Raw genomic sequence first — 24,563 nt, forward strand, 5'->3', positions numbered from 1 at the left:
TGTCCTCATTGTTTTTTAAGGTGGGATCTCTCTAGCAGGGCAGTGGTGGCACACTCCTTTAATCCCAACACAAGGCCAGCCTGGTTAACAAAGCGAGTTCAGGACAGCCAGAGCTGTTACACAGAGAAACCCTGTCACAAACAAACAAACAAAACAAAACAAAACAGACCCAAAAAGGCCTCTCAGTAGTCCAGAATTTACCAAGTAGGCTAGGCTGGCCAGCCACTGAGCCTCGGGATCTTCTCCCTTCCCTCATCTCTTGCCCACCAGCATCTGGATTAGACGTGTGTACCTCTATATGCAGCATTGTACATGGGTTCTTGGGATAGCAGTGAGGCCTTCATGCTTGCAAGATAAGCACTCTACTGACTGAGCCATCTCCCCAGCCCCTGGCCCTTAGTCCCTTGTCTCGGTGACTCTTGCCTTGCTCAGGAAGGCAGATTTTGCTCCAGCACAGTCTGGCACTAACAATCTCTCAGGGGGTCATCATAACAATGACATATTTTTTATTTCCAGAAAGAAAAAGTATAGCTTAAAAACAAAGCATCTACATTTCAATTCCTGTCTCTAGAAACTTTAATTCCAAAAATGGCTCCAATGTAAATGGACTCAGAGGACCTCAGTGACCTTGGAAGGCAAAGGGGACAGCTGATACAACAGTGGTTTTTATTCTAGAATCAAGTACTGGTTGAGAGCTTTGAGCCGAAGATTCTTCATTTCCTCCAGCACTTTCTCTCCCACCTTCTCTGGTGGCTGGGCTGCGTCTTTGACATCCCTGAATATTGGAAACACAACAAAAATACACTAAGCCCCTTACTAAAACACGCAAGTCAAGCTGGCTAGACGGCCCTCGAGTAAAGGCAACAGCCCTGAGGCTGATGATCCGAGTCCCACCCTGGGACCCACGTGGTGGAAGGAGAGAGCCCAGTGCCCTCTGGCCTCCACGGTCTGCTTACCAGGGCACATGCAGGCCCATACATATATTCATATGAACACACACACATTCCATCAATAGTGTTCTTTAAAAGAATTTAGAAGCTGGAGAGGTGGTTCAGTGGGTAAAGGCCCTTGCTGCCCTACCTTGAGACAGGAGTCTGAGTCTTAGGATCCATACATATCATGGAAGGAGAGAACCAACTCTCTCTGTCTGTCTCTCTGTCTCTGTCTCTCTCTTTCTCACACACACACACACCAAGTAAACAAACTTAAACACACACACACACACACACACACACACACACACACACACACACACACACAAATTACTCTGATGTCCTGTGAAGACTGGAAGTTTTGCTTTGATATAGAAAGAAGGTTTTGATTCTACTTGTAACTTAGTAACCAGTTAGAACCTTCAGCCCCTGAGTGACTCAAACTCGACCTAGGTCTCAGCTACATAGTTTCTTACAGTCTCCACCTCCTGTTCTGTTCACCCTGTCACTCTGCACCACCGTGAAGGTGAAATGAGAAAGCAGTCACACGGATTCTACAAGGTGCTGTCTCAATGCACAGACAGCAACAACTGGGTTTGCATCTATGTGTATTCAGATGTGTGCATGTGTGAGTGTGTGTGAGTGTGTGTGTGTGTGTGTGTGTAGGCCAGGGAGGTACACGCTGGGTGTCTTCCTTGGGGACCCTTAGCCTTGGTCTTTGAGACAGGGTCTCTCAATGAACTTGGAGCTAATTCAGTTAAGCTAGCCAGTCAGTCCCAGCAATCCTCCTGCCTCTGCTTCCCCAGGACTGAGATCACAGCACACAATCTCATGTCTTACTTTTTTTTTTTTTTTAAATTTTTGAGACAAGGTCTTTTCATGTAGCCCTGGCTGTTCTGATATTCACTATGTAGATCAGGATGGTCTTGAACTGACAGAGATCCTCTACCTCTCAATTGCTGGGAATAAAGGCATGCCCCACAGTGTTCAATTTGCCTCTTTAAAAAACAAAACCAAACTATAGGTTCTGGAGGATTAAATTCGAGTTCTCATGCTTGCTGAGCACAAACTTACTGACTGATCTCCCTATATCTCCATTCAAGTTTTAAAAGTATTTTATTGTTCTTTTAAAAAATTATGTGTATATGTACGTGTGTGGGGTTATGCATATGAATGTGGTGCCCAGAAGAGGGGACTGGATCTCTAGGAGCTGGAGTTACAGGCAGTTTTGAGCTGATGTGAGTGCTGGGAATCGAACTTGGGTTCTCTGCAAGAATGGTATGCATTCTAAACCCCTAGATCATCGCTTCAGCCCTGTGGATTCAATTTTTAAAGGCTTGCTTGTTTTTGTTTTTGTTTTTTTTAAAGATTTATTTATTTATTATGTATACAGAAGAGGGCTCCAGATCTCATTATAGATGGTTGTGAGCCACCATGTGGTTGCTGGGAATTGAACTCAGGACCTCTGGAAGAGCAGTCAGTGCTCTTAACCTCTGAGCCATCTCTCCAGCCCAAGGCTTACTTGTTAAAGCATTTGATGTAGATGTTTGTGCATAAATGTGACACACATTTAAATATTTGAAGCAGTGGAGATATGCCTCTTGTAAAGCTTGAGATACTGAGATTCAGACATCATGACAGTTCTGACCTTCACTTAGGATGGATCTTATTCCAGGTAAAAATGCCCACTTACTTCTCCTTCTTGAACTCCTTGCTGGTGAGCACGGGGAATTCCACTTGGATCATTTCCGGAGTTAGCATGATTTCTATACCCTGCTCACAGAGATCCCTGGAAAAGAGTAAGCCTTTGGGTGGGAACAGCTTCTTTCTCAGCATAAAACAGGACGGACTACAGGCCATTTGGGAACCTTCATTCTGGAGCTTTCCAGGGTCACGGCTACTTCTGCTGAGTCCATGTGCAGAGAAGCAGAGGCTAGACAAACTGCCTCCACCAGCCAACGATGCTGGGGGAGATATTTATAACCAGGGAAGGAAAAGCTGTTCTTAAAAAGGGGGTCACAGATTCCAGGCTCCTTCAACTGCACCTGGACCGTTTATCAGATGGCCCATGTCCCTACTGTAATGAAGCCCAAAAGATTTCAAAAGATTGGAGTCATTCAAGGATGTTCTCTGGACACAATGGGATTAAAATAGAACTAAGGCCACAGATAACTAGAAATCCACAGCTGCTGTGAGATCAGTGTATTTCTCAGGAAACTTTTATTTTTAAAAACAACATACAATGTGTTAAGTACCATTATGACATTTTAGAGCAAAGTGTGTTTTTGTGCTTCTCTTCCTCCATCTCCCCTCCCTCCTGCCACTCTGTGTCCCCCTTGCATCTCCCCATTCTAGATTATTCTTTCATGTCCCATGTGTCTCTTCACCTACCCCCTCCTTCCTCATCCTCTATTATCACCTTCTCTGTCTCCTCCAGATTTTTAGGCTTTATTCACACACATCTGCTTACATGTTTAAATGTGCACACTCTAGGTTAGGACCTACACATGAGAGAGAACATTTTTGTCTTTCTGAGTTTGGGTTACCTTGGGAACAATCTATTTCTAAATAGTCTTTAGTGAAAGAAATTCAAAGGATCTACTTTATTTATTATTTATTCTCTCTCTGTGTCTCTTTCTGTCTTTGTGTGTATGTATGTGTGTGTGTGAGAGAGAGATGATAGAAAGATAGATAGGCAGACAGACAGACAGACAGACAGATATAGATAGATAGATAGATAGATAGATAGATAGATAGATAGATAGATAGAAAGAGAGAGGTGAATGCCATGGGATGCATGTGGATGCCACAACCTTGCCTTCTATCTTGTTTGAGGCAGGGTCTCTTGCTGTTCACAGCTGTTCACCCCCGGCTAGTTGGCCAATAAGAGTCTAGTGACTCTTCTGTCTCCACCTTCCATGTTGGAGATAAGGAAGCTGATAATAGGGGCTAATGTTTGCAGAATCACTGGTGTAATAAATGCTCGCTCCCAACTACATGGCACTACAACAGTTTGGAGTTACAAACAGAGGGACTTTATCTAGTCACCATGCATCAAGAGAGGTGGCCTTGGCAGTTCCCTGCTAGGGGGAGTATCTTTGAGGGCTGGAGAGATGATTGAGTTGGGGAAGTGCTTGCCAGGAAAGCATGAAGACCTGAATGCCATCTTTTGCACCCTGGTGAAAAGCTGGGTGTAATGGCACCTCTGGTCTCCACATGCCTGCACACACATGTACACATACACTATGTACTCCTGTGCATTCCTGACATGGGGACATATCCCACTAACACACACAAAATAACCTTGAAAACTGCAAAAAGCATTGTAGTGCCATATAGTTGGGAGTGAACATTTATTAGACTGGTGATTCTGCAAATATTTATTATTATTATTATTATTATTATTATTATTATTATTATTTTCCTCATCACCAAAGGGGACATAATGATGAGGCCTCAGTGTGGGCCATGCATGATACTGCCTGCCAACCACTACCTGATGTACATTTAATGCTTGGAAATGTTTTATTCTGATCACTAGCCTCCTCCTCAGCACCGTATTGTCTCATTTAATTCTGGTATGCCCAAGAATCAGTTACCAATTCAAAGATGAGGAAACTGAGTCACAACAGTGTGCATACCAGTGATGACAAAGGAGGTGGCGTTTCTGATCTGATCTTCAGTCTCTGTAAGCAGGCAGGTATAGAGCATATTGTCTAGGTAAAACTCAGTGTGAGAAGCATCTGGCAACTCTGCAGGCCCCTGCTCAGGCACAGGCAAGCAACTTTTTCGTGAATTCATGCCCCACAAGTTGGATGTCAGATGTTTGAATCTGAGATGGTCTTTTATATTTTGGGTTGTGAGCCTAGCCTTTAACAGCTGAGCCATCTCTCCAGCCCAGATGGTCTTTTAATAAAAAACTCAGAGCCAGATATCAGGGTGAAAGCTGAAAGATCAGAGAAGCAGAGCAGCCAGCCACTAGTTCTTACCTCTATGAAATCCTCAGCCTCAAAAGAGTGACTTCCTGTTTCCTCACTCCTTATATACCTTTCTTTCTCTGCCCAGACATCACTTCCTAAGCAAAGGCATGAGATCTCAAGTGCTGGGATTAAAGATGCCACCACTGCCTGACCTCTAGTCTAATCTAGTGGCTGGCTCTGTCCTCTGATCCTTGGACAAGTTTATTAGGGTGCACAATGCACCACCACAGGCAGGGCCAGACAGGACTCCTTCTCAGTCTGAAGCAAAGAGAGTGCCTGCAGCACTCTCAAGAAAGGGTCTTCGGCATGGGCTGGAGAGAGAGCACAGAAGGTAAAGGTGCTTGTTGTGAAGCCTGGCCATCTGCCTTGGATCCCTGGGACCCACGTGGTGGAAAGAGAGAACTGAGTCCTGCAAGCTGTCCTCTGACTGCCTCCTGAACAATGGGGCAACCATGAGGATACACACAGACACACACACACACACACACACACACACACACACACAGACACACACACACAGACACACACAGACACACAGACACACACAGACACACGCACACATAGAGACACACATACACAGACACACACACAGACACACACACACACACACACACACAGACACACACACACATACAGACACACACACATAGAGACACACACACACATACACAGACACACACACAGACACATAGAGACACACATACACAGACACACACACAGACACACACACACATACACAGACACACACAGACACAGATACACATACATACACAGACACACACACACACAGACACAGACACACACACACAGACACACACACACACACAGACACACACACACATAGAGACACACATACACAGACACACACACACATACACAGACACACACACATAGAGACACACATACACAGACACACACAGACATAGGCACATACACACAGACACACACACACAGACACACACAGACACAGACACACACACACAGACACACAGACACACACAGACACACACAGACATAGACACATACACACAGACACACACACAGACACACACAGACACAGACACACACACACACACACACACACAGACACACACAGACACAGACACACACACACAGACACACACACAGACACACACAGAGACATACACACACACAGACACACACAGACACAGACACACAGACACACACACACACACACACACAGACACACACAGAGACAGACACACACACAGACACACACAGACACAGACACACACACACAGACACACATACAGACACACACAGAGACATACACACACACAGACACACACAGACACAGACACACAGACATACACACACACACACACACAGACACACACAGAGACACACACAGACACAGACACACAGACACAGACACACACACACACAGACACACACACACAGACACACACACATACACACACACACACACTTAAACAAATATTATTTCAAAGAATTAAAAAAGAAAGGGCCTTATGTAGTGCTTTGGGTAGACCTATCATCCTTTGAAGATCTTGCTTCTAAGTGCATATGCCTGAGTACTGCCAACTTCCAGAGCACGTGGGCAGGCATCAGAGGAACTGGCTACCTGCCTCTGATACTTAGGATTTCACTAATTGATTGTTTTGCATGGAAATGTGTTGATAAGAGTCATAAATAGAGTTTGTCATGAGTAACCATTTTTGAGTATGTAATGGGTGTGAACAAAGCATTTCCCGTGCTCAGCAAGCAGGCTGCCATGGGCCCTGGTCTATGGCACTGACGGATGGTCATTAGACAGTTGTCAGGATTTCTTTGCGCCACTGTAACTTATAGTATAATTTAGAACAGGAAAGTTTGGGTTGATTAAGAATGAAAATAAGAGCTGGGAGATGGCGCAGTCAATAAAGTGCTTGCTGTATAAGCCTGAGGACCTGAGTTCAGTCCCCAGAAACCGAGGTGGAGTAGCACATGTTTATGACTCCAGCACTGGGGAGGCGGACTCAGGCAGGTTCTCGGGCTTGCTGGCCAACCAGCCTGGCACAGTTGGCAAGCTTCAGGCTGGTGACAGATCCCGTTTCAAACAGCAACAAACTAGAAAAGTATCATGGGTTGGCCTCTAGCCCCCACATGCATGGGCAATGTGGCACAATGTGGCAGACGCAGACGCACATATGGAGAAAGTGACGGTCACTGTGGAGAAGCATTTGCAGAGTGGGCATGGCGGGCGGTGTAGCTGAAGCCACATGCCCGAGGAGTTTGGACATCACACCAAGGGGCTCACGGTACAGAAGATGCTCTGGGGCCTGAACCTGTGCCCTGTTTGGCTCCCATTCTTGTGTCTCCTGCCTGCTGCTGGGTCTCTAGCTGGATTTAAGGACACATGTTAGATGCCGATTAGTAAAAGGAAATGCAAGTGCCTTGCTAGCTTATATTTCTTGTGTGTATGTGAGTGTGTGTGAGTATGTGCGTGTGGTATATGTGTCCATGTGGTATATGGGTCTGTGTGTATACACAGAGTCCAGAGGTCAGTGTCTGGTATCTTCCTCTACTGCTCTCCTTTGAGACAGGCTTTTTCGATGAATCTGGAGTGCCCTGATTCAGACAGACAGGCTGCCCTGTATGCATCAATGATCTGCTTGCCTCCATGGCTTCAGCATCATCAGCCTGGGATTACAGGTGTGTGTTACTATGTCTGGCTTTTTTTTTTTTTAAATTATGGCTGTTTTCTTGAACATATGATATGTACGATGTGTGTGCCAGAAGAAGGTATTGGACCCCCCAGAACTGGACTTACAGGCAGTGGTAAGCTGCCATGCAGGTGCTGAGAATCAAATCGGGTCCTCTGCGAGAGCAGCCAGTGCTCTTAACTGCTGAGTCGCCTCTCTAGCCCCACATCTGGCTTGGTGTGTGTGCTGAGGAGCTGAAGTTGGTCTTCATGCTTGTGTGGCAAGCATGTGACTACCTAGCCATCTGCCCTGCTCCTCACGTCTTAGACATTTGGGGTAGTCTATTCTGCACTATGAACCAAGTGTCTCAGTTCCCGGTGGCATAGTTGGGCATCAGCCTTACCTGATCCTTTAGGGTAGACACTCAGGTGCTGTGTGTGCTTCCCTCACAGCCCCTCACATGGAAAGCAACACCTTACACACCAAAAGCCCCCAAAGTAAAACTGGAAAAATACCTCTCGGTAGTTTCCAATCTGTCTTCCTCTGGGAGGCCGTCCAGTGGGGCAGGGGTTTCTTTAGGCAGCATCACAGTACTGTACCAGTCACCTCTGTGGAAAACGACACAAAAGTGAGGACTGGAGCTGCATCAGCACTCACCTAGGCCCTCGCATGACACAGGGTCTCACATATGCCACGTAAGCCTCAGACTCGCCACTTAGCTGAGGATGACCTTGAATTTATGATCTTTCTGCCTCTACCTCTCAAGTCCTGGGATTACAAGTGGCATGGCATCATGCCTGGTTTATGCTCTGTTGAAGATGGAACCCAGGGCTTCCTAATGTTAGCAAGCACTCTATTAACTGAGCTCCATCCCCAGCCCCTAGAATATGTATATATAGTATGTATGTGCAGTGTGTGCATATGTATATGCATGTTTGCACGTGTGGGCACATGTGTGGGTGTAGATCTGCATGCATTTGCATGTGGAGCCCAGAGGTTGATTTCAGGTGCCTTCTTTTATCAGCCTCTACCTTATACATTCAGACAGTCTCTCACTGAACCCATGGCTCACTGATCTGGCCAGCCTAGCTAGACAGTTTACTCTGCGGAATCCCTGTCTCCGCCTCCCAAGGGCTGGGGTTACAGCTCACACCATCTTGCTCAGCATTTTCATGGGTACTGGGAATCTGAATTCTTGTCCTGATATTTGCATGGCAAACACTTTACCCTCTGAGCCATCTTCCCAGCCTCTAGAAATATAACTTATTATTTAAAAAGTCTTGTGTATGGAGGACATTAAAATAGTTGTGCAAAGGAAAATTTTTTTTAAAAGTTTTGAGTAGTTCTGAGTTTGGGATACACCTGGGTATTCTACATATTGAGAAAATAACATTAAATTAGTCAGAAGGGGGAAATAAGAAGCTGAAAGGAAACTGAACAGTTAGTTCCATAGTTACAGTAGAGGGTAAGAAAGAAAAAGAGGACTGGAGAGAAAGTAGTGGTTAGGAGTCCTTCCAGAGGACCTGAGTTCAGTTCCCAGCACCCATTTGGGTGGCTCACCACTGCCCACAGCTCCAGGTCCGGAGGATCTGACGACCTCTTCCGGACACCATAGGCACATTCCCCCACACAGACAAGCATATATACACATAACCAAACAAAAATCTTTAAGAGAGAGAGAGAGAGAGAGAGAGAGAGAGAGAGAGAGAGAGAAAAGAAAGAAAGAAAGAAAGAAAGAAAGAAAGAAAGAAAGAGAGAGAGAGAGAGAGAGAGAGAGAGAGAAAGGAAGGAAGGAAGGAAGGAAGGAAGGAAGGAAGGAAGGAAGGAAGGAAGGAAGGAAGGAAGGAAGAAAGGAAGAAAGAAAGAAAAACCAAACAGCCCAGTAACGTACAGGCATAGTCTGTGATGCCACCCACACACCCCCAGACTTGGGCAGGCTGGGAGCAAAAGGCAATTAAATAACTCTGAGCTTTATTATTCTACTTGCTCATCAACATGTTTATTCACGAGGCATTTCTGAGACCGTTCTCAGATGAGCTATCAGCTCGAAGGTTCTCACAGCACAGAAGAAAGGAAACACAAGCATGGGGAGGTTTCTGCAAGGACAGCTCAGTGGTTGAGTGCCCCTTGTAGCCCTGGGTAGTATGTGGCCCTGTGTTTAGTCACAGTACCGCACTGTGGTGGTTTGCATGAGAATGTCCCCATCAGCCTCACATGTTTGAACGCTGGTCCCCAGCTAGTGGCGCTGTTTGAGAACGGTTACAAAACTTTTTAGAAGGTGCAGCCCTGCTGTTGGAGGACATCTCCCTTAGGAGGTGGAGCCCTGTTGGAGGAGGACATCACCCTTAGGAGGTGCAGTCCTGCTGTTGGAGGACATCACCCTTAGGAGGTGGAGCCCTGCTGGAGGAGGACATCACCCTTAGGAGGTGGAGCCCTGTTGGAGGAGGACATCACCCTTAGGAGGTGGAGCCCTGTTGCAGGAAGACATCACTGGGCGGACTCTGGATTTACAGCTTGGCCTTACTTGCTGTTCTCTCTAGTTCTTGTGTGTGGATGAATGTGATCTTTGACAACTGACTACCAGGATGGCCTTAATCCTGCTTCCATGCTTTACGGCCATGATGAGCTCTCTCCTTCTGGAACTACAGCCAAGTTAAAGCCTGTTCTCTTCTAGGTTACTGCTGGTCATGGTATTTTATTACATCAACAGAAAAGGACCTAATGCACACACACACACACACACACATTCACATACACATACACACATGTGCACACACATGACTGTACACACACACACAAACACACTTGGAGTCAAATTGCTAAACAGTTTCTTTAGCGGTTGGAGTGATGATTCAGTCAGCAAAGTGCTTGTCATGTAAGCATGAGGACCTGAGTTCAGATCCCCAGCACCCATGGAAAAACCCGGCCATGAGTCCCAGTGCTGAGGAAGTGGAGAAAGAAAAACCCTGGGGTTCACTGGCCAGTCGATGTAGTCTAGCCAATGAATCAGGTTCAGTGAGACTCCTTATCTCAAAACATACATGGAGATAGATTGGGGAAGGTGGGAGATGTCAACCTCTAGTGCTCACACACACACACACACACACACACACACACACACACACACACACACACATATGAACACAAACACACAAAATATGAAATGGTGGAAAGCAAGTATAAACTATGAGTGTGGACTGGAATTATAAAGCATTGGTGTGAATTTGTTACTTCTAAAATATATACACCAAGGCAGATGTGTTTTTATGTACCTATGTATGCATATGAGTCTACACACAAAAAGTGTGTGTGTCTGTTCTGCAGCTTTGTCTGTTGAAGAGGTTATGATACACTTGCACATCTGCTTCTCCACTTGAGAACCCCTGGCTTGCTCCTCCCAGAGGGTAACCCTGTGACTGACTTTCTGACAAAGATCCCAGGTTCTTTCTTGGGGGGTTTTGGGCATTTTTATTTTTCATGTGAGTGTGTATATGCACATGAGGACAGTGCCCATGGAGACTAGAAGGCACCATGGAACCCCCTGGAGCTGGAGTTACATGCAGTTGTGGCATGGATGCTGGGAACCAAACTCATGTCCCCTGGAAGAGCAAAGCATGCCCTGAACCTCCACACCACCTCTCCATCCCCAGAACTCAGGTACTGAACAGTGGAACCTGTATAATCCAGAAGAGGGATGGGGATGTGTGGAGTTGGACCCCTTTCCAGCATCCACACTGGTCTAGGATGATGAAATGGTAGCAAGCAAGAAACTTTCATGGAATAGAAATGTAAAATCCAGGCTGGGTGGTGGTGGTCTTTAATCTGAGCCCTGGGGAGGCAGAGGCAGGAGGATCTCTGTGAGTTCAAGGCCAGCGTGGTCTACAGAGCGAGATCTAGGACAGGCACCAAAGCTACACAGTGAAAAACCAAACACAAAACCAAACATACAAAAAAGTAAATCCTTGAGATTGTGCCTTTTGCTTTTTTTCTGGTGCTAACTGACACGGTGATAGTGGTGATGGTGGTGATGCTGATGGTGATTATGATGGTGGTGGTGGTGATTATGATGGTGGTGGTGGTGGTGATGGTGGTAATGCTGATGGTGATGATGGGGTGATGGTGATTATGATGGTGGTGGTGGTAATGGTGGTGATGATGATGGTGATGATGATGGTGGTGGTGATGGTAGTGATGGTGGTGGTGATGGTGGTGGTGATGGTGGTGGTGGTGGTGGTGGTGGTGATGGTGATTATGATGGTGGTGGTGGTAATGGTGGTGATGATGATGGTTGTGGTGATGGTAGTGATGGTGGTGGTGGTGGTGATGATGATGATGATGATGATGATTGAATTTGTTTTGTTTTGTTTATTTGTATGTCCTTGCTGAAGTGAAAGCAATTACCCCAGGTCACTTCCTGGAGTTCTGAGTGGTTCACTTGTCTGTGAGATCAGTAAATTTGGGAATTCCTGACTATGTGGGAATTACTAGATATTTTCGTTGGGTGTTGTTCATGCCTAGATTTCATGGATATCTGCAGGAACTGAGCACATTCTTAGTTGATAGAGAGTAATGAAATCAATGAACTGCTTTGATTGTGTGTGTGTGTGTGTGTGTGTGTGTGTGTGTGTGTGAGAGAGAGAGAGAGAGAGAGAGAGAAAGAGAGAGAGAGAGAGAGAGAGAGAGAGAGAGAGAGAGTATAATGGGCAAAGTGTGCATATTCATGTGAGAACAGAGTTTGACATCAGGTGTCTTCTTTTTAAAAAAAAATTAAGATCAAGGTATTGTTCTTATTTTTTTCTCATAAAAATATTTATTTTTTTTATATCCCAACTGCAGTTTCCCCTCCCTCTTCTCCTCCCAGACCCTCCCTCTATCCCCATCTGCTCCCCCCATCCATGTGGTGATATTTTATTTGTGCTTTAATAGATAAAGCTTGCCTGGAGATCAGGAAGAAAAGGCCAGCCATTTTAAATAAATGAAGAAGTCAGGCAGTGGTAGCACACGCCCTTAATCCCTAAGCAGGCAGGATATCTGTGTGTTTAAGGCCACGCTAGGGAACAGAGCCAAGCATGGTGACACAGGCCTTCAATCCCAAGACCAACCATAGAGACCTGGAGGTGTGAGAAAGTGCCAGAGCTGTGTAGGAAGAGGAAGTGAGGTAGCTGGGCTAAGATAGCCAATGAGAGGGCAGAACAGCAAGGCAATAAAAGCCTGGGTAGACAGGAAGCAAATCGCATTTGGAAGCTGCAGAGTTGGTGAGGTGAGGTTGGCTGGTGGCTTTCCCTATTTCCCTGATCTAAGGCTTTCACCCCTCTATTCGGCTTTGTGGTTTTTATTTAATAAGACCATTTAGAAATTCGCTAAACATCCACCCCTCCTCTCTTTCTATTCAGAAAAGGCAGGCCTCCCATGGGTATTTAACTGCCCTGTGCCTTCACTTTTGAGACAGGACTTTACCAATTTGGCTGGACTCTTTGGACCTGAGCTTCGGGACCCACTGTCTCCACCTCCTGCACTGGGGATCTGAGGTCACGTTTTCATGCTTCCTCAGTAAGCCTTGTGTTTCTGAGCCGTCTCCTCCACTCTGCTTTGATTCTTATGATACGAAATGACTCAAGGGCTGGTGAGATGGCTCAGCTGGTAAAGGTGCTTGCTGCCAAGACCGACGACGACCCGAGTTTGATCTTCAGAACATACATGGTGGAAGAAGAGACCTGCCTTCTGCAAACGGTCCTCTGACCTCCACATGTGCACCCTGGCCTGCTTCTTTCCCTCCAAAACACAACACGTAAAAAAATTTAAAATAGATTTGGGATAAATAAGTGCTAAATAACCACACTGCATGGTTTGCCAACACACAGTAAATCTCAGGTTTTCAAGTCACATAATTGAAGGTCTTTTTTCCCCCCAGGCAAAATTGCCACAAAGTTGAAAGGTCATTAATGGATTTGCAGAACTTTCCAGAGACTAAAGGTGACCCCTCGTAATTCCTACATTGAGACTCACTCCTGATGTGTTGATATTGAGATAAAACTTTTGGGGGCTGATTGGCTCATGAGAGCTGAGCCTCAGCTAGGCAGAGGCAGGAGGATCTCTGTGAGGCCAGCCTGGTCTACAGAGTGAGTTCCAGGATAGCAAGGGCTAAACAAAGAAACCCTGTACAGAAAAAGAAGAAGGAGGAGGAGGAGAAGGAAGAAGAAGAGAAGAGGAGGAGGAGGAGGAGCAGAAGGAGAAGGAGGAGAAAAATCCCAGCTTGCACCTCTATCCACAGCTCCTGCCCAAGCCTGATGCCAGGAGTTTGATTCCTGGGACCCACATGGTGAGAAGAGAGATCAGATGTGGCCTAAGTGCACCCACACCCATACATATATGCACATAAAATAAATAAAAATAGAAAAGAAAGCCCCGTCTGTGAACCAGGAAGCAAGCTCTCACTAGACACAGAATCTCTCTGGTGCCTTGACTTATGAGAAATATATATGTTATTTATAACCTACAGAGACTATAGCATTTTGTTATAGTACCCTGAATGGATTAATACAGAATTTAGAAAAAAATTACCATTATTGTTTGTAACTGCTTTCAGAAACAACAGCATGACCTTTGCTCCAACAACCAGTATAAACCCATAGTAGAAAAATAAAGATTTTTTTTTTCTTTTGAGCCTCATGTAGCTCAGGCTGGCCTTGAACTCACTATGTAGCTGAAAATGACTTAGAACTCTTGATTCTCCTGCCTCCACCTCCCAGTGCTGGGGTACAGATGTGTGGCACCTGATCTAATTTCCACACTGCTGGGGATGGAGCCCAAGGCTTTGTGTATGGTACACACGCCCTCTATCGGCTGAGCGGCACCTGGCCCAGGCCCTGCTGCTGAATTTTGAGGTATTATGCAATGGCAGTTTACATTGGAACAAACTGGCCTGACAGAGCATTCAGGCACAGAAACTGAGGCAAAAAGTCATGGCAGGAGATTGTCCTTGATGTGGCCTTTATGTTTAATGCACGGCTATTTGGGGCCAAGACAACCCCTTCCCGACTTCCCATTAAAAGAACAGCCTTGGGAGATGTTTACAAGGACGTTGCTTTGGAAAAATGAACTGGTTAATATTTAATACTTGGAATCCATGTATGTTAAAAGTGGGTGCACCGGAGTCCAGACACAGCCCAGACCCAGCAGAGTCCAGATTGCTGATTACATGCATCATTTTTTCCTCCACTGTAGGGGTGAGGATGTAAGAGCTTCACTACTGAGTGATGCACCAGTCTTTATCAGGTTTGTCTGTGAGCATGCCTGTGTGTGTATGGGAGGAGTTCTTGATTATTAATGCATGTAGGAAGACCCCGCCCATTGTGGGTGGCACCATTCCATAGGCAGCAGGTCTTGAACTGCATAAGAGGAGAAAGCCAGCTGAGAACCGGCAAGCAAGGATTCTGTCTCAAGTTGATGCTCACATTTCTGCCATGACTTCCCTGCGATGATGGACTGGAACCTGGAACCCAGCAAGCCCTTTCTTCCATAAGCTGCTTTCTGTTGGGGTGTTTTAGCACAGCAACAGAGAAACTAGAAAATGGGTCAGTTTGAAAGCATTCCAGTCTTCCTGCAAAAATGAGGGTTTGGGGGAGTGGGGCTGATGCTGCCATCGAGTGGCGAGATAGTGATTGCACAGTTTTGTGAGCTCAGCGGAAAGTAGAGATTCTAAATGCTTCTTCTCCTTTTTTTTTTCTTTTCTAAATGCTTCTTTATACAGCCATTTGCGACAGCCCGGAGGAGTTGTCATCATGAGCCTTGAGGAAGATACTGCATAAGGGCCGGGGGTGGGGTGGGGTTCGAGGGATGAATCAAGAAAGTGTTTGCCATGCAAGCTTGCAAACCCGAATTTGATCCCGAGAACCTGAGCTCTAGCCCCAGAACACACTCAAGAAAGCTGGGCTTGGTGGTGAACACCTGTGATCCCAGAGTGGAGGAAGCAGAGTCAGGAGGCTCCCTTGGCCTCATGGCTGGCGACCCCCGTGAATCAGCTTAGCCCCAGGTGCTGATGAAAGACCTTACTTCAAAAACAACAAAACAAGAACACCCCACCCCCCAAAACTTGCAGTCTCTGAGGAAGAACACTCCAGATTGTCTTCTGGACTCTATAAGCATGCGCGCACACACACACACACACACACACACACTTGTGTATGCATGCACAAACCATGAATATTTCAAAAAGAAATATTCTCCAAAAAGAAAAAATAGACCATGAATATTTCAGCAGAATTATATGATCCATTAGTTCTCTATCTGGGCCAAAACTCTGCCAATTAGCTACCATTGCATTAATTTTAAAATTGTGTGTGTGGGTTTTTGTTTTTGTTTTTGTTTTTTGTTTTGTTTTGTTTTTTGTTTGTTTGTTTTTTGTCTTGTTTGGTTTTGGTTTTTCTGTTCAGCCCTGGCTGTCCTGGAACACACTCTATAGATTAGGCTGGCCCTTTACTCACAGAGATCCACCTGCCTCTGCCTCCTGAGTGCTGGGATTAAAGGTGTGTGTACCACCATAGCCCAGCTAAAAAGTGTGTCTTGATTAAGACAAATTCAAACTCTGAAAATCAGCTGTCTGTCATCCTGCTCCTTGGCAAGCAAGCCCTTCCTCATGTTTTGGAAGTACAGTTTGAAATTGTGCTTTGTCATGGCTGGCCTTTCACACCTGTCCCCCAGCCTCTGTAATCTACAGTGCAAACGTCCCGGGAGGCGTTTCCCAGCTTACCTCGGAGTGCTTTCCACCTTAGAGGGGTCAGACAAGGAGGAGAACACCAGCGGGTGGAACCTCTTCCAGCTCATGATTCCAGGAATTATGTCCTATGATGAAAGGCGGTGCAGGGGCGGGACATGAAGAGAAAGCATTAGGTGGTTGTGAGAGTTAATATTGATAGTATCTTCAGTCACCTAAGGGACACACCTCTGGGAATGTCTCTGAGGATTTTATAACATTGGATTAATTGAGGTGGAAAGACCCACCCTAAATGTGGGCAGAGCCATCCCACAGTCTGGAGTCTGGGACTGAATACAGAGGAGGAAGTGAGCTAAGCCCCAGCATCCATCTCTCTGCTTCCTGACTGTGGATGCCATGTGACCCGCTGCCTGACACTCCCACCACCATGCTGCTGTGGATATCGCTCTGTATAAATAAAATGCTGATTGGCCAGTAGCCAGGCAGGAAGTGTAGGCGGGACAAGCAGAGAAGAGAATTCTGGGAACAGGAAGGCTGAGTCAGGAGCCGCTGCCAGCCGCCCCCATGAGAAGCATGATGTAAGACACCGGTAAGCCATGAGCCACATGGCAAGGTATAGATTTATAGAAATGGGTTAATTTAAGATATAGGGACTAGGGCTAGAGAGATGGCTCAGAAGTTAAGAGCACTAGCTGTTCTTCCAGAGGTCCTGAGTTCAATTCCCAGCAACCACATGGTGGCTCACAACCATCTGTAATGAGATCTGGCGCCCTCTTCTGGCATGCAGGCAGAACACTCACTGTATATATAATAAATAAATAAATCTTTTTAAAAAATAATAATAAAAAAAAGATATAGGGACTAGATGGCAAGAAGCCTGAGCCATTAGGCCAAACAGTTTAAATAATATGTGTCTGTGTCTGTGTGTTTATTTGGATCTGAGTGGCTGTGGGCCCGGATGGGACTGGAGATAACTCCAGCTACACCATGTCCCCCTCCCTTAAGCTGCATTTGGCACAGATTTTGTTAGAGGACCAAGAAGAGTAACCAACGAAGTGGGAAAATGTCTCAGAGGACCTTCACTTCATTCAGCTGACTGTCTTACAGTCCCAATAGGTTAGCTCTAAACTTCATTAAGCTGGACTGACTTCCTCTAACGCACAGACAGTTGCTCCAGTACAGGGTATGTGGTGGTGACCGAGGGCAGATGTGGTCTCCCAGCCTGCCTGGACGGCTGTGAAAGTGATGTTGATGCAACATCCAAAGAGAATGAGCAGCACTCAGGCAGGGAGGCAGGGCAGTGGGATGCGCTAGCAGTATTAGGAAGTCACCAGCAGTTCAGCTAAGTGCAAGGAACATGATAGGGATGGTGCCTGTGGCTGGAGGGGCGGGCAGGTCACCAAGGGACTTGAGGGCCAGGCCAGTGGAGCTGCTCTGTGGGCAATGGATATGTACTGAGGATGTGTGTGTGTGTGTGTGTGTGTGTGTGTGTGTGTGTGTGTGTGTGATGGCCAGTGGCCCTATCTTTCTCAGTTAAGAGATAGCATCTCTTGGGGAACCTGGATCTTGCAGTTCCCGCTAGACTGGCTAGTCAATAACCTCCAGGGATCCATCCATCTGTTTCTGTATCCCAGTGCTGGCATTACATGTCTGTGCCATCATGCTTGGGTTTATGTGGTCACTGGAGATTTGAACTCAGGTCCTCACGCTTGTGGGGCTTAGCCATCCCCATAGTCCCCTGACCCACTGAGGTGTTTCCAGCTGATCAGAAACTTCCTGTGGCGGCCTGGAGGTTGTGGTAGTGGTGAATCACCATGGAGATGAGAGGGGAGCTTCAGTCATATAAGAGTTAGGCTGGTGGGGCATGGGAATGTTCCAGAGCTGATAGGGCAAGGATTGTGTGAGTTCTGTGCCTTGGAACAAAAGAGCAAGTAGTTGATATTTGTATACTTAGAGGGTCCAAAGTTAAGAGGAGGCCAGAGCCCAGAGTCATAGTATCATGATTATTTTCATATGGTTGAAAAAGTAATGAGTAATCATTTCCCCATTTCAGTCAAAATGAGTGTTGGGAAAGGGGGAGCAGACAGCAGGAGGTGGGTAGAGATGGACAGTGGTGGTGCTGAGAATGGTCCCGTGTCCTCCACAGCTGGCAGTGTGAGGACTGTGGACGCCATTCTTGGTCCACGGCCAAGGCTACAAGCCCTTCTTTTCTTGTTGTTTAAATGGCATCTATTTATTTTAAACATTTGTGTATGCACACGTGTGTATGTGTGTGCACATCTGCATGTGTGTGCATGCATGTGCACGAGTGTGTGAGTATGTGTGCATGTTTGTGCTTCTGTGTGTTGTGTGCCTGTGTGTGTTGGTATGTGTGTGCACAAGTTGTCGGAGGGTGACATGCACAAGTCAGTGCTCTCCTGGATCTCCTCCACCATGTGGGTCCCAAGGATGGAACTCAGACCATCAGACTTGGTAGCAACACCTTTACCCACTGAACCACCTTGCCACCTGGCCTTCTTGTTCTTAGACCCCATTGGAGGCCTCTCTCCCTGTTCCCTGCCTCTCCCCACAGTTCAAGGCCAGCTCTGCCAAGGGAGCCTGGTGCTGACATTACCGTATGATGGAGAAACTGCTTTTGAGTGAGAGGAATGCTGGACCCGATGTGGGTCTCGTGGGTGAACTTGTACTTGGGGTGAGAGCACAGATGGTAATCTATCAGAGTTTCTGCATAGGTCAGAGGGTGCTTCACGGCGAACAGTCCCGGGCTGGGATTCTGTGGGCAAGAGGGAAACCAGATTGATGGTGTTTACCCATCTCCATACCAGGCCTGGGACAGGCGTCAGCAAGCTCTCTGTGGCTCCCACTAGCACTAACAATGGGGATGCATGTCAACTCTTCTAGCATACTGGGCACAGGAGCAAAGCTTCAGGTTGGCCTGTCTTTCCAACATCATGATTTTCATGTGTGCATTTTCTGGCTTAAGGGCTTCATTAGATGCTATTCAGATTTGCTGACCTCACAAGGAAAAAAAAATGTCACTGGAATTATTGTTTGAAACTGCTTTTAGTCAAGATCAATGAAGGGTCATTAAATAAGCCAACTGGATTTAAAGAGCAAATCCATTTCTGGGTCTGCCTTGGTTTCTTTTCCTGTTGTGATAAAATACTCCAACAAATCAGCTTATTGAGAAAGGATTTGTTCTGCTGTGTGCCATATCGTATCATCCAGAATCAGAAGGCAAAGGTGATGAATGCAAGGCTGGCTTGAAGTGCCAAAGAGAAAACATTCCAGGCTGGGGATGTAGCGCTAGCAGAGTACTTGCCTAGCACACACCAAGCCCCCATTCAATCCCCAGCGCCACAGAAAAATGGATGTGGTGCTGCATACCAGTAATTCTAGTACTTGGGAAGTAGATGCAGGAGGGCTACAAGTTTGAGGCCATTCTTAGCTTCACAGTGAGTGTGAGGCCATCCTAGGCTATGAGACACGGTTTAAAAAAAGATGGGTCTGGAATAAAGGCTCAGGGGTTAAGAGTGCTTCTTGCTTTATCCTGAAGACAGGAGTTCAAATCCTAGTATCCATATTGGATGGCTCACAAGTACTGTAACTCCAACTCCAAGGGATCTGATACCCTCTCTGGTCCCCAACCCCTGGCATACATACAAATAAATAACAAAAGTAAACACAAATATTTAGTAAAGAAACATTTAATTACAAAAACTAAAACAAAAAGAGAAAACATATTTCCAACCCCTGCTTCCGTTTTCATGCAGGATAATTGCTGAAATAAAGGGACACAGAACACAGGCATCTGCCAACTGGTACTTACGAAAATATACAGCGGCTCATATTCCACAGACATGGCTAAGCTCTCCGGTGCCTTCATACTCAAGATGGAGGGCTTGGCTGAGAGTTGTGTGGTGTCCTGCTCGGGTAGAGTTATGACAGTGGTGACTTCATCCTGTGTAAAGACCAAGAATGACTTGTTAGTTACTATTAGTCATATTTTATTCTTAAAGAGTTATTTACTTTATTTTATGTGCATGAATGTTTGCTTGCCTGTATGTGCATCATGTGCATGCCTGTTGGATCCCATGAAGCTGAGGTTACAGATGGCTGTGAGCCATCACATGGGTGGTGGGAATTGAACCCAAGTTCTCTTTAAGAGCAACAAATGCTTTTGATTACTTAGCCATCCCTTCAGCTCAATGACCTGTCATTCTTAGTGGAGGAACATGAGTAGTGAGAGCAGTTCTTAAAGTTGCAGATGCATTACCTCAGCACCTTGTTTCAGGGGTCGAGCAAGCTTCTGAAGTCTGTAATTTGTTGAGGACTTGTTGACAGAAAATGGTTGATATCCCTTGATTTTGTATAACTGAGGAACCTGGAAGTGAAAGAAGACAGCAGATTGGCGACACTTAAGAGCCTGCTTTGTGCAGCTGCTTCCTTCAAATGGAAACATTCCTTCTTGGAGGATGCCTCACTGAGGCTCAGGTAGTGAATGGAACTCACAAGTCTCAAGTAGTCCCTGAAACTTACAAGATTCATAAAAAGCTCCTCTCCAAGGTTAACAACTGCTGGGGAGAGGAGCCTCTCTGATTAGCTGAGCATGCAAATTGTCCATGGTGCTTCAGAGATGCAGCTTTAGTGAATCTTCACCCATGATAATGTGGGGATTCAGTGATGTAGCTGCCTTTGAGTCATCCATGTTCCTATACAAATCCCCTCACCCATGCACCTGTAAGCAATCCCAATAAACATTCTGTATCATTAAACTAGACTGGGAAAAACAATTTCTTTGGTCTGACATCAGTGCCCTATCGAGGGTGAATAGATATTTGTAGTTCCTTAAAAAAAAAGGCTCACAAGAACCCATTACTGTTTGGGAGGATTAATGTCTCAACAAAAGCTGCCTAAAAACAGGGCCAGTCCTGAGCCTCATTCTGAGTCTGGGCACATATCAGTTTTCAATTTTCTCATGCCAGATAGCTTCACTGGAGATATACATAAACATATTTTTACTTTTCAAAAGTACAAGTGGTCCTACACTTCAAGAATGGCTGACTAGCCAGCACGCCTTTAATCCCAGCTCTCAGGAGGCAGAGGCAGGTGGATCTCTGAGTTCCAGGCCAGCCTGGTCCACCAAGTGAGTTACAGGACAGTCAGGACCACACAGACAAACCCTGTTTCAAAAACCAAAAAGTAAAGAAAAAGAAAAGAAAAGAGAAACTGACTAACTTGTGTGCTGAGTAGAGCCACAGTTTCCTAACGTGTAATATATACTGTAACCACAGGAGAGAATCAGTTTCCATATTTATGTTAGAAAGATCCTGAGATGCGCTCAACACACCATCAAATAATAGAGAAAACGACAATGTGCCATTCTACATCAGCTAGAATTGAGCAATACTAACAAAATAATGGAATTCAAATTCAAGCATATTTTGCTCACTTGGTAAGAAACCTGAGGGCCAGCGAGATGGCTCAGTGTTGAGGTGCCTGTCATCAGGACTGATGACCAGAGTTCAGTTTCTAGGATTCTCACTGTAGAAGGAGAGAACCAACTCCCAAAAGTTGTTCTCTGACTTTCATACAGGCACTGTGGCATGTGTGCCTCCTTAATGATAGATGATAGACGGACAGGAAGTCAGAGGACAGACAGACAGATGATAGCTGTAAGCAACCAGGATAATTTATGTTCTATGCAGGTCTCACCTTTAAACTGAAGTAGGAGTAACTGTGCTTGATTTGAACATCTGAAGGTTTAATTGGGACTAGTCCAAGGCCATCAAGAGCCTACGTGGGAAAATAAAGAAAACTATAAAATGACAGATACACATCTGTGTGTGTTTTCATTATGTTTTGAGACATTACCTGAATAGTTCTATGCTCAAAACAGTTTTTCCTGTGACCATAGTTGCTACCTGAGCTGTGGGCCCTCCCCATAGCTCTTTGTGTGTGTATCTTATGGACTATCATGGAGGCTGCAACATGTCCTTCTGTGATGGTTAATCCTGGTTGTCAACTTGACTGGATCTTGGAATCAACTAAGAGATAAGCTGCTGGGCACATCTGTGAGGGGTTTTCTTGATCAGGTTATTTGAAGTTGGAAGTCATGCCCTGAGTGTGGGTGGCTCCATCCAGTGTCAGCCAGACAGAAGGAGGTCTGAGGGGAAGCTTTGATTGCTTGGGTGTCTCAGCAGCAAGCTCATCTCCTCTGTTTCTGCCACTGCTGCTATATTCCTGTGCTGAGATCATAACTCAGCTTCTCTGGGTTTCCATTGTGGATTGAGGACCAGAGGCTCTCCAGGAATCCTCTAGATCTTCAGTGGCAGGCTGGGACTGCTGATGCATGCAGTCTGTGGATCAAGTAGCTACCAGGTTCTCAGCCCCTCTAGTATAAGGTAGCTGCTGTTAGACTACCCAGGTCATATGGTGTAGACAAACCTAATACATCTTCTCTCAGTATATATATATTCATTCTATCAGCTCCATAGTTTCTTCAGGCTTGATGGACTTAGCTCATGAACCCTTGGGAGTCAGCAACTGGTGAGGTCAGCCCTCCTCAGGAGTCACCTTGTCTGAGGGAGCACCTCACAACCTTCTGGTCTACCTCCTAGGATAGTTTGAAGTCAAAGTTCAAAGGTTAGATTCTCTCAACCTATGGGAGCTTCAGAGCTCCTCATGGGCTCAGTTGAGTGCTTTGCCAAGAAGCATCATGGTCCCACTTCTCTAGCAAGGCCCTGCCTCTGTGCTGGCCTTCCGTAGGTGCTGGTCCCCAGAGAGCTTCCTGCAAAGCCATTTGTCTCAGACACCCAGGGATCCTGGGCAGGGCCTGGAACATTCCAGCAGTCAACAAATGTCAGGCGCCATTCTTTACCTTGTCCAATGGGCCCAGTACACCCCAGTGTGGTGGATTGCTAATACGCCATCATTTGAAAGAGATGTCTCAATGTCAAATTTGCTGAATGTTTTTAAAAATGTGCATCTTAGACTTGATGAAGTCTGGTACCCAAAGCCCTTAAGATGTGACTTGTGGGAAGTACCATGTAAGGGTTAATTAGCTATTATCTTTATTACTATGGCTTATTATTGTTATGTGTGTGCTAATATGTGCGCAGCTCATATATGTGCAGGTGCATGTGTATGTGTCTACACATGCATGTGGAGGACAGAGAACAGTTGGGCTAGTTTATACTTTTTTAAAGGTTTATTTTTAATTTTACTGTGTGTGTCTGTGTGAGTGTGTGACATGTATGTGTGGGTGCTGTCTGAGTTCCCAGTAGGACATTGGATTCCTCATAACTGGAGTTATTGACAGTTGTGGGCTACCATACATGGGTGCTGGGAACCAAACTAGGATCCTCTGGAAGAGCAGCCAGTGCTGAGCCATCTCCCTAGCTCTCTGCTTTGTTTTTATCCTTTTCCCTGGAACTCACCATTCAGCTACACTGGCTGACCAGTGAGCCCCAAGGACCTGCCTGTCTATGCCTCCCCAGCACTGAGATTACACATACTACCATGCTGGGTTTTTTGTTTTGTTTTGTTTTTTAACCTGGGTTCTGGAGATCAACTCAGGTCTTTGTGTTTAACTGATGTATGTTGACTGACCAATGAACTATTATTCCTTATAATAAGCCACCATGCTCATAGGGGAAGAGGAGGCATTGTCATATCCTAAGAGAGAGATGGGGGTAGTGAGGTGGGTTTCCCAGCCTGATGGGTTAGCTTGTCTGATTCTGGGCCACATGCCCTCCTTAGCAGACCGGGTCCTGACCTAAGAGCTGCCGTTATCTCGGCCTTCCATTTGCCAGGCCAGGAGGCTCATGTGAGCACTGTCTCTCAGCTTCTCTCGGGTCCAGTTCCCACTCCTCTTGGCCCAGTGCCCACGCCAGGCTTCAGACTGGGAATCAGCCCAAGTCACCAGGAAGCTCCTCTGGGTACCCATGGATACAGTAGGCAGGGCAGATGGCAGTGGATGCTCCCTGTTTCCTACAGCTCTTAATTCCTGAAGCACAGGTCTCCTTCAGATCCTCGCAGAGGAGGTGGATGGACTGAGAGCTGGCTAGTCTGGCAATCTGCCCACACCCATGTGACCCCGTCTGCTGCCCTTACAGAGGAGACACCCACCAGCTCGTTGTAGCTCTGGGAGTCCGACGGGAAGGCGAAGGGCAGCACTTCCTCAGGCTGCAGTGAGAATGGACAGGGGCACTCGTCCTGACAGAGCTGGGCCCACGGGTATAAGAAGGGAGTCTCAGCTAGGGAAAGACAG

General features: G+C 46.1%; 1 protein-coding gene across 1 annotated transcript in view; it reads right to left on the bottom strand.

The window, feature by feature from the left end:
* Positions 1-599: 599 nt before the first annotated feature.
* Positions 600-24,563, bottom strand: part of Cfap221 (cilia and flagella associated protein 221) — an 81,181-nt gene continuing 57,217 nt past the window's right edge. Inside the window, exons 16-24 of the mRNA XM_036202749.1 lie at positions 24,422-24,549; positions 22,007-22,087; positions 20,568-20,675; positions 20,121-20,252; positions 18,906-19,064; positions 16,328-16,419; positions 8,094-8,186; positions 2,626-2,721; positions 600-775 (exon numbers count right to left, since the gene is read on the bottom strand). Of these exons, the coding sequence (XP_036058642.1) occupies positions 667-775; positions 2,626-2,721; positions 8,094-8,186; positions 16,328-16,419; positions 18,906-19,064; positions 20,121-20,252; positions 20,568-20,675; positions 22,007-22,087; positions 24,422-24,549 (998 nt within the window). The 3' untranslated portion in view covers positions 600-666. The remainder of the gene's footprint in view (positions 776-2,625; positions 2,722-8,093; positions 8,187-16,327; positions 16,420-18,905; positions 19,065-20,120; positions 20,253-20,567; positions 20,676-22,006; positions 22,088-24,421; positions 24,550-24,563) is intronic.

This window comes from Onychomys torridus, chromosome 11 (assembly GCF_903995425.1).
Source record: "Onychomys torridus chromosome 11, mOncTor1.1, whole genome shotgun sequence".
In the NCBI taxonomy this organism is placed as follows: domain Eukaryota; kingdom Metazoa; phylum Chordata; class Mammalia; order Rodentia; family Cricetidae; genus Onychomys; species Onychomys torridus.